Consider the following 9,972-nt stretch of genomic DNA (forward strand, 5'->3'; position numbering starts at 1 on the left):
TCACAAATGCAAAATGAGTCCAGCAGTCCTCCAGCTTTACTCCTCACACAATAAAATTACAGTGGTAGCTTCAGTCGCCTGCTCAGTAAGTACGTGAGAGGCTTTTATAAACGTGTCACAGTGTCAAACGCAGCGGCGTCCCATTTAATGCTGGTTTGTTGGGTTTCCAATATGTTTTCCAAACAGAGTTGCAGTAATCAGGTCATTTGTTATAATGACAACCATTAGGGGTGATCATCGTCACACAGCAGTCAGGCAGATAAATCAGGTGCTCTCACATCCATCTCAAGTACACACACACACACACACACATTACCTGCAGCATGTGACAATGTGACTTGTTCATCATCAAATCCGTGAATTAAGTCCTGAATTTCTAAAGGTGATGTTGTGACAGTGATTGATTCATTCGTCGATCAAGTTGAACTAAAACGTGCTAATGGATTTATCAATTAAGTAGTATCTTTTAAGTAATGACTGATGTGGATATGTTTCTTCAATCCCATGATGACAAACTGAGTTTTTTGTGAAGGTGTTCATGTCACAACTGGTGGGATTTGGGGAACTATGATGTTTCATAACATAGTGGTCATGTCAAAAGAACAATTTATAAGATGATCTATAATGAAGTTTATCTTTGACACAACTGCCTTTCTTTATCAATAAACTGAGTCCAATTTTTCATGGAGAAAAAAAAGTACCTTTATTAAGAGAGCAAGTATATATCGTTGATAAACACAAGGCATCTATTGGTTATGAATCAAAGCTCATGAATCACAAAGACAAAGAGGAAGGATGACACGCTGTGAATACGCAGAAATGTTTGGGTCAAGGATGGCTGCATGTCACAGGGGGTACTCGGCTCCGTATCCTGGTCCGAACTCATTCACTTTCTTTAGTAGTGCTGCTTTCACCGCACTGATCTTTTCATCCAACTCTGTCAGACTGCAGGACTGAAGGACAAATCGATCAATCAAAACAAAAACATGCAACTTACACACGCTGTGACAGTGTCAGATGGGAACCAAAGACCACTAACCTGAGCATGAGATGTCTTTGGTCGCTTGTGCAAGTGGCTCTAGAAAAAAATACAAGTTAGACCGTGAAGATAAGTAGTTTACTAACCAGGACAGCAGTTGAGAAGCATACTTAGTCATTCACCTTCTTAATTGGATTGAAAAAAGAATTAAAAGGAAGCCTCAACATTCTAAAAAGATTGATTTCCTGCAATTAACTTCATAAAATTTAAAAAAAAAAAAAATTCAGATTGTGGTTTGTTTCTTTTAATCGAGAAGAGGGCCCCTTTTTAGTGAGGAGCAGAACTTTGTTAACAGTAATTCATTTATTCACTGTCTTTTTGCAGTTATTATTAATGGTGTTTTGCCGTCAGTGTCTTTATTAGCAGTAACCATCAGAAAGGAGGTGCAGGACAAGGACGTCACAGTTTCACATCTATGAAACCTATATTGATTATGTGATTTTCTCCACAGATGTTTTCATCTTTGCCTCTTGACTGTTGATGCTTTATTTTTCTGTTGCTCTACAATTTGTTAAGGAGCCTCCTTTGCTGTTTACTGTTAAAATATTGTTCCTGATATTGTGGGCCAACTGTGTATAGCTCTTTAGCAAAATACCAAACTACAGTATTTTCAGAAATTGGGAAAAAAAAAAAAGTGGTACTTCGAATATAAAAGGCCCCATCAGTTTATTCAAAGACACTCAACATCTCTTGCTCTGCTCACACAAACATGCAGCGAGTCAAAAGCAGATGGAGAGCCGTATACTCAGAGAAGCAGCATGCTGTGCTGAGAAATACCAGTGTGAAGAGACATGCAGCATCTCAAGCACACTTACTTGGATAACTAAACACATGCTGGACAGACTCCTTCAAGATGGCAAATTAGAGTCTGGGTGAAGTCTTTCGGCTTGAATATGAAGTCCAATACATGCTGTATTACCTGCCTTGAAGCCTGCACTGCTCTAAAAAGCAAAGCGTTTTAAATTCAAATTACCGGAGGTATGGAGGGAGCTGTCTCCAGTGACTCGACTGGTAAAATACATCAAACCGTCTGTGATTCAACTGGAAATGCAACTTGACATAATAAAAAAAATAAATAAATAAAAAATAATCTTCTTAGATAAACTTATCCGAACAATAATCTATCTTACTCTCAGGTTTAACAGACATCAATCCTCTGGCTAACAGAGCAGGTGACCTAACAATACTCCTGACAGCTATTCATCAATACTGTGTCAATTAGTGTTTTAAATATTTCAAATCTGTTGACTTGTTTCAGACCTACTGAAACGGAGAGTTGTAAAATAACAACTGAGCCAGCTATTTACTTGGGCAGACCACAAAATAAAGTTGAATGCTCAGAAAAGAGCAAGCAAGTGAACCATTATTTGACTCCATTCGTTAAAGGGATGGATTTTCATGCATGATTTACGATGTATCGATTGTCAGTGATTTCGAAAAAAATCAAAATCAAATTAGTTCTTCATTCCACATCATTCCTACTCAACTGTCCCGCTTTATACTTTGCCTTACTGCTCAACATGCTATTTATTCATCTTCATGTGTAATCAGGTTTATCTGTGACCCTGTGAAGACCTTAAAAAAAAAAAAAAATTTCCATTGTACGTTACATGCTGACCGAAAAATAAAGCGTTACACTCTCAGTGATTTGGAACTCCAAAAATGTGTCGTCCTTGTTGTGCCACGTATTGGCTGAAAAGAAACTTAGCTTCACTTGTACAAAAAAAGTATTACTCAATGAGCATTCCAACACCTGTTTAATATTCAGGCAACATGCAAAACAAGAACGAGAGCAAAGCCAGGGTGTATGTGCTCGTCACAGTGAGACGTGTGTGTTGTGTGGCCGATGCACACTAAGGTGTGAGCGCTAAGGTACTTTCTAGGGTGAATGCAAATGCCTCCATCCAAGAGGAAACACTGCCATTTTTTCACTCAAATGCGGAATTACTTTAACGCAAACTCATGGATGGGAACCTGTGATGAAACGATGTGACACATAGCCTTTACGTTTGATTAACATGTTTATCATCATATACAAGTCTAAAATGTAAGGAGAGCCTGGATTTTTAGAGAAAAGTACCTGCACAACTCTTGTTTCTGTGCTATTTCTGCAAATGTGGGTAAACAGAACATTCAACATAGCACATTAATACAAAGTGTAAAACAAAAAGCAAATAAAACCCACACGGTTCAGCAAGAGCAACATCAGAAAAATCACATCCATTAGAGCAGGACCTGAGTATGAACTCCGGCTAATCATTTTTAAGAGCCATTCATGTATCGATTTCAAAGCTCAAACACTCACCGTAGACTGAAAGTACTCAGGTGAGAGTCCCTCCAACTCCAGGATACGATCCTCCAGCTTCTTTAGTCTCTGGTAGACACTCAATGGCACCGGGCCCGCTGCAGAATATAAAACATGCCTGAATACACTTTTACAGGACAAATCTTATAATCACATGCAGGGTCACAGTAAATGGTGGCTTAGCGAAAAATGAATAATGCAAACTATTTATTTCAGGTATGATAGATAAAATTGCAAAATATGTCAAGTGGTCTGACAGTGTCATGTGTTAAACCACTAGAATGCCTTCGTAAGTGAGTTCCGATGTGTTGCATTTATTATCAATCATAAAAGTACTGCTTTACAATATTTGAGAGAAACTTTTTCAACATTATTGGGGCTGTCGCCATCCTCGTCTGACCTGCTGGGAGTTTAAGATGCATCTCGATATTGTTCAGTCGCTCCTCTATGGCTGAGTTTCCACAGTCTCTGGCTGCCAACCCCCTCTGCTGCTCCCCTGCCTCTTCCTGGCCTCCGCCACGAGTCTGGGGTCCGTAGGTATTTACCACTCTTGAAACTGCCAAGAAAAGACAGGAGGAAAAGGCACATAAACAGAAGACATAACACTAATTTTAAGATAATGAACTACACATGCAGGAGGTAGTTTGGTTGAGGTGAAATACTGTTTGTGCCGTAAGTGTACGAAAGATCGTCTCAGACAATGGAATCATGATGAACGGGATTTTAAAATACTTTTGTTAAATTGTACATCTATTCCAACTCTTAAAGTCTTGATTAAAGAGTGTTTTGAGGATTATTCACATATGATGTGAATAATTCTGAAAAATATAAAATTAACGTGTTAATATCAAACATTTGTAGCTAAAATGCATTTTCCTACCTTTCACATGGCTTTTAAATCCAGGGTAAGGTGTGAATACTGCATCTGTTCTGGCACAGCTGTTTTCTACAGGGGGAGAACATTTTAAAATTAAAATGACTGTTACCATTAGTATGTCCTATTTCTTACTGATCTCTCGGTCAGCCTTTGAATTTTAAAAAAGCCCTCTGTCTTGTGTTTTTCTGGGCTAAGCCGGCTGTGTTTTGAGGCCGAGTGTGTTAGCTACTTCAGCCCCACTCTTGGAGCAGTTCAGCCTGACCTCTCGCCTGTGGAAATCAGCTCTCTCCCAAACATTGGCAATCTGTGTGCAGGCAACCTCTCTACCCTTCCCCACCCATCCCCCATCCTCTCTCCCATTCTCACCCTGATTGCAGTCGATCACATTGCAAAACTCGCGTACATTGTTTTCATTGATCTCCATCTGCTTACGTTCCATAAATGCAGATATTCTCCGCTCAATCTGGGGTTACAAAGGAGAGAGAACACAGTTAATCAGATGCGATGGATTGATAGGCTATTGATGGGTGTCAAGAATATACACTGTATTTTGGCTCTTTAATGTTAATGATCAGGAGCAAACAGGGCACAGCAATTTACATGATATGGAATGAGACATCCAGCAGGGAATCGTTCTCGGTAGCCAAAAAGTTAAATTGCTTGCCATCATCATATGATGGAACATGAATATTGTTTGCTTGGCTACCAAAATAAATGCACAACAGAATGGGGCCTCTTGTCCTTCATCCACATGCAATCTCAAAGTAATGAGCATCCACTTCATAATCCATCAAGGACCTGGCCCTCTCTCAAAACCCTCCAGCAATGTGGTCTGTTCTACCCAACCACAGTACTAAAGGACCCCTCACTCTCTGCTGAATTCGGCTTATCAGGTCTCCATCAAGCATTTGCCTCACTGCAGCATGTCATGTGCACATACTCGGCAGCAATTACATATGATTATTCATTTGCTTGACAGGGAGTAAAGAGGGCTCTAAAAATGTCATTGCCTCAACAGCTGACAGATCTGCTGACAGCAACCAACCTCTGACTTCCCTGCTCGTATCTGCACCATGATGTCATCAGCTGCTGTTTTGCTGTCTGCAGCCTCCGAGGTGGGAGGAGCGGGGTCAGACAGTGTCGTCGTCGGAACTTTGAGAGAAATTAAGGAAACAGCATCATTGGATGTGTCTTCTCTTGTAGATGACATATGACTGTGAGCATCCACCAGTAGCCTGAGACTTTCTGACACGACCTAAATAAAACAGAAGAGTAATATTAGAGTACAATGATGTTATGACCTCTATTCCCTCCAACACCGAGGTAAACGTTTAAAAGTATTTTGAAATAACAATCCAAATTCAATTCAAATTTATCCATGCAGTCACTTTACCTGTAGCTTAGTGATGTGCTGCTGCAAACATCTGTACACATGAGCAGCTGGAGATGACAGAGGACTCACAGCATCACTGTTGACTTCCACTCTCAACACAGCATCACCTAAGTTGAGCTTTATAACAGAAGCACAGAGTTAAGGGATACTGCTCTAAACATTGGCCTAAATAACAAAAAAACAGACCAGAATGGGCTCAGATACTGCAAAATGCATTGCTACTTAACTAAAACTTTTTCAATATAATGTTCCTGGATACTTTTACTATGATTTTTTTAACTCCTATTAGTGAAACCAATAATCACTCGTAGCATTTAAGAGTAAACTATGGCGGCAAGCTTGCATTTTCTCTTCACAATGTCATCTGCTCTGTTGAAAGTGTAAATTGGGATGTCTGCGTCACAGCATGCAAAACCCATCAAGGCATGTAATTCAAATTAAATATTTTGTATAACTCAATAATCCAATATGGCTGCCACAGGAAGTGAAAAGATCAGACAATACATTTCTCAAATAAAAGCAGCTTACCTTGTTGAATACTTGACTAAGGGATAAAGCAAACTAATTACGGCATCTGATGTATATGAAATTGTATCCTCCTATTTTTCAACAATTATTGAAAAATGTTTAAGATTTCACACATAAGAAAGATTATGGATTTTTTAACTTCATACATTTTGCTGATCATCATACTTCTGTACTTTTGCTTTTACACTTTTTAAGAATAGAAACTCTGCCCATATTTGAGTATTCCTACTTTTACTAAAGCAGAGAAACTTAATATTGCTTCCTGCACAGTTGAGATAATTATTAGAACAACTAATCAACAGAAAGTTGAAGCTGGATAACAAATGACTTATTTAATTTACTGGTAAAATGTCAAATATCCAGTTTCATCCTGCTCAAACTTGAGGATTTGCTTTTTATTTCAAGTTATTTTGGCACTTTTTTTTAGATGAAATTAATTGTTGCAGCTTGCTTCTCATGAATTTTATAATAGTTAATATTATTGCACTATTAATGGCTTGGCTCATGGAGTTGCTGAAAATAAATCAGGGAGACATGGAAAGAAGTTTGAATCATGCATCACTGTTATTACTTTATTAAATATGATACCGCTAAATTGAAATAACCAAATTCAGCTGAAAATTAAGGTCGAGAAGGAGCAGTTAAATTGTAGAGAAAAGACACCTTTCTCGCAACTAAGTGATTAAAACACCGTCAGGATGAAGTTGATGCTGAGCAGCTAAGTGGCTCAGCTACACTGGTGCTACAAACATTAGCATGGAAGGCTAACTAGCATTCGTAAACACAAGGGAGCCGCGACCAAGAGCTACACGGCCAAACAATCCGAACCAACCTCTTTCCCGAAGTCTGCTAGCAGCTTCAGTATCACACACATGCAGTCCGTGTAACTGGACATTTTGAGTGAGTCATTAGGAGGAGCGTAATTCCCACTCAGCTTCATTGTCTCCGCCATTGTAGATCTACGTCAAAAAATATAAGACGCTGATTGGTTTGTATGAGGCGGCAGCGTGCTTACGCATTAGATGAGTGCGAGGTGCCGGCACACTAAACGTGCACGATCACACACACACACACACACACACACACACACACACGTAGGAATAGAATGGAGAGTATCATTTATACAAAGAAAACACAACATATGCAGTTGTTGGTAGGAAATATTTGTGTTAGTCAGGGAGGTATTATCTTTGAGTAAATAGATTTAAAATGGAGGACATGTACTTTCTACTTCTCAAGATTTGCAGACTAGTGCATTATAAATAACCATTCTCCAAAAATGTTAACAAATGTAAAAATGTTATGTTAGTTAGGAGCTGCCACATAACCAGTGTCATACTTTCCTATTTTTATCCATATGATACTGCATTTGAGATATATATTTTGATAATTTGTCATAAATTACTTTCCTTTGTTTTCAGTTTCACTATTTGGATCTCTCTATCACTCTTTTTTTGTAATGTGAGAAAAGTTGATCATATTTGCATTCTTATAAATTCATTGCAACAATATATCTAATATATTTATGTATATTTATGTTTTTTTTTACCAGTGTCGCTCGAGCCTATACCAGCAGACATTTGGCGAGAGGCGGGGTTCAGTATCTTGCTCAAGGATACCTCAACATGGTCATCGAGGGAAGAGAGGATCGAACCAACAACCCTTTGGTTGCTAGTTGTTGTTGACAAATTATTATTATTATTATTATTATTATTATTATTATTATTATTATTCCTGCATAATCAACGTAACAGTTTTTGAATGAGAAGGAAGGACTCACTTTATACTGTATATGTGGAACTTGTGTGTCAGTCAAACACATCAAAAGATTTCAACACAAATTAGAGTCAGAGTAAGGTTGTCTCCACATTAGTGTAATTTCCTACTGCACAGCTAAAGCAACAAAAGTACATTGTATGGCTGGATTGTACAGATTTTTCATTACTGATTCAAATAAGAAATAATCACACATGGCTACCTGCAGACTGGAGTGGCTCAAATGTGAGATTTGTAGTTACATTTAAGTGTATACTCAATCATTCACTTCTCAACCAGGAAAAAGAATGGTCACTCAATTATAAGAACATTGTTCCTCAGACCATGGCAGACTGTGCAGCAGGGCATTGGGATGGGAACCTGGCCACAATGGCGTATTTTTCAGTGTTGAGTGACTGTGGGAAAATCTCCCTCCTCTATTCAGACATTTTCCCTTCTTTCATATAATGAGGAGAGAGGCTGATGAAGGCAACAACAGAAAAAGAACAATTACAGGCAATGAGAAAGCACAACCACTCAGAACTCAATAATGCTCTTTAGAAGGGTTAATCATTTTAGGAAAGGGTCTGGAGACAAGTCTTTTAGTTTAATTTAGCTCTGGGGTGATAATTCCCCCCGACACAGGAAGGGAACTGTAACACTTGAAATGGTTTGACATGCTGAGCCGTTGCTGAATGTTCCCACAGAGCGAGTTCAGAAATTAAAGAATGTCTCCTTAAATATATCTTACTATTGACCAAGGAGGTGTGAATGTTTTTGTTTGTTTGTTTGTTTTTTTAACTGTCTGGAACTGTGATTGCTGGATTACAAGCTTCTATATTCTAAATGCTCTACATTTGGGCAACTTTTTTATTTGCATTTGAGCTTTGCAGATTTTCCTATCATTAAGTCTGTATCCTCACTGTATTTGCCTTTAAAGGAAATTCACAAGGTTAAATGTCTTACATGCATTTCAAAACTTCATAATTCTAAACTTCAGAACTAAACAAAAGCAAATGAACATTAGTGTTTCCTAAGTTCATAATTACAACCCGACTAAGTGACAAGTACAAATTCCAGTACTTTATATTGTTCCTGTGCAAAATGAGTTTTGAATTAGCAATAAAAAGGCAGAAAAAAGATACCAGCAGCAGTATATGTGTATATATATATATATATATATATATATATATATGTGTGTGTGTGTGTGTGTGTGTGTGTGTGTTTGTGTGTGTGTGTGTATACAGCCTAAGCCTAAAAAAGTGCATTTGATAGTGAAATATCAAATTTATTTAAAAAGTGACTTTAATTTGTTGAGATTGAAAAATGTGTTGAAGTGTGTCCTTGTTAACAGTCACTAAACCCAAATGTGTTTATGTAGTTATGTAGTTATGTAGTGACTTTGGGTTATTGAGGGAAGCGAGTGAAGTGGGATTGCTGCTGCCTCTTTGCCTCCGTCACATCAGCCACCTGCAGAAAAATGAAAGAGTCTCCTTTTGAGCTGGTCTGCTCTGTGGCAGCAGATGATGTTGACAGAACATGAGACAGAGGAAAAACCAGACACGAGGATCAGGAGAATGATTCAGAGAAGCAATTTGACCGTAGTGGGAAGATTTAACCTCATTTTACTGAAAAGGGAACAATTAAACATAATCTTTTCCCTCTGGTTTTGGACTGCAGCTCCCACCAGCTCAGAAATGTTGCTACTGTCAGCAATCATTGTTAAAATTCAGAATAAAACAAGGAAAAAGCAGGAAAACGTCACAGTGGATGAAATCCTGTTGTAAATCACTGGATATTCCATTACAGTCCTTTTTAAGAGACTCTTTGTTGGCGTATTTGTAAGACTTCTACGCTGTATGACATGCTAACTGTGATAATGATACATTTAGGGTTAGCACATAAAATACTTTGAATGCAGATTAACACTAAATGCAGAGTACTGCTAAGGCTGTTATGTTTTGCAGGAAAGTTAAAGATAGGCCAAATTTAAAAAAAAAGATATATCGAACCATAAAAGTAAACAGGACATGCATGTCCACCAAGTTACACGGTCATCGATCCAGTAGCAGTGA

The 9,972-nt window shown here is 38.2% G+C and overlaps 1 protein-coding gene across 1 annotated transcript; it reads right to left on the reverse strand.

Annotated features, from left to right (window-relative positions):
* Nucleotides 1-683: 683 nt before the first annotated feature.
* On the reverse strand, nt 684-7,110 carry mbip (MAP3K12 binding inhibitory protein 1). Its single transcript, XM_086182337.1, has 9 exons — nt 6,975-7,110; nt 5,615-5,731; nt 5,267-5,476; nt 4,588-4,684; nt 4,225-4,290; nt 3,745-3,900; nt 3,345-3,442; nt 1,040-1,078; nt 684-953 (listed from the first exon to the last, which is right to left on the reverse strand). Exons 1-9 carry the CDS (start codon nt 7,092-7,094, stop codon nt 846-848), a joined length of 1,011 nt encoding a protein of 336 aa, XP_086038463.1. The 5' UTR covers nt 7,095-7,110; the 3' UTR covers nt 684-845.
* Nucleotides 7,111-9,972: the final 2,862 nt, after the last annotated feature.

Source organism: Aulostomus chinensis, chromosome 17, assembly GCF_037954235.1.
Source record: "Aulostomus chinensis isolate RoL2024-O1b breed Wild chromosome 17, RoL_Achi_v1.0, whole genome shotgun sequence".
NCBI lineage: Eukaryota > Metazoa > Chordata > Actinopteri > Syngnathiformes > Aulostomidae > Aulostomus > Aulostomus chinensis.

Coding starts and splice junctions, on each gene's coding strand:
- mbip (XM_086182337.1), bottom strand. CDS start 7,094: ATGGCGGAGACAATGAAGCTGAGTGGGAATTACGCTCCTCCTAATGAC. Junction 4,291..4,587: donor TGTGATCGACTGCAATCAGG/GTGAGAATGGGA, acceptor CTCCCCCTGTAG/AAAACAGCTGTGCCAGAACA. Junction 3,901..4,224: donor ATTTAAAAGCCATGTGAAAG/GTAGGAAAATGC, acceptor TTTTCTTGGCAG/TTTCAAGAGTGGTAAATACC.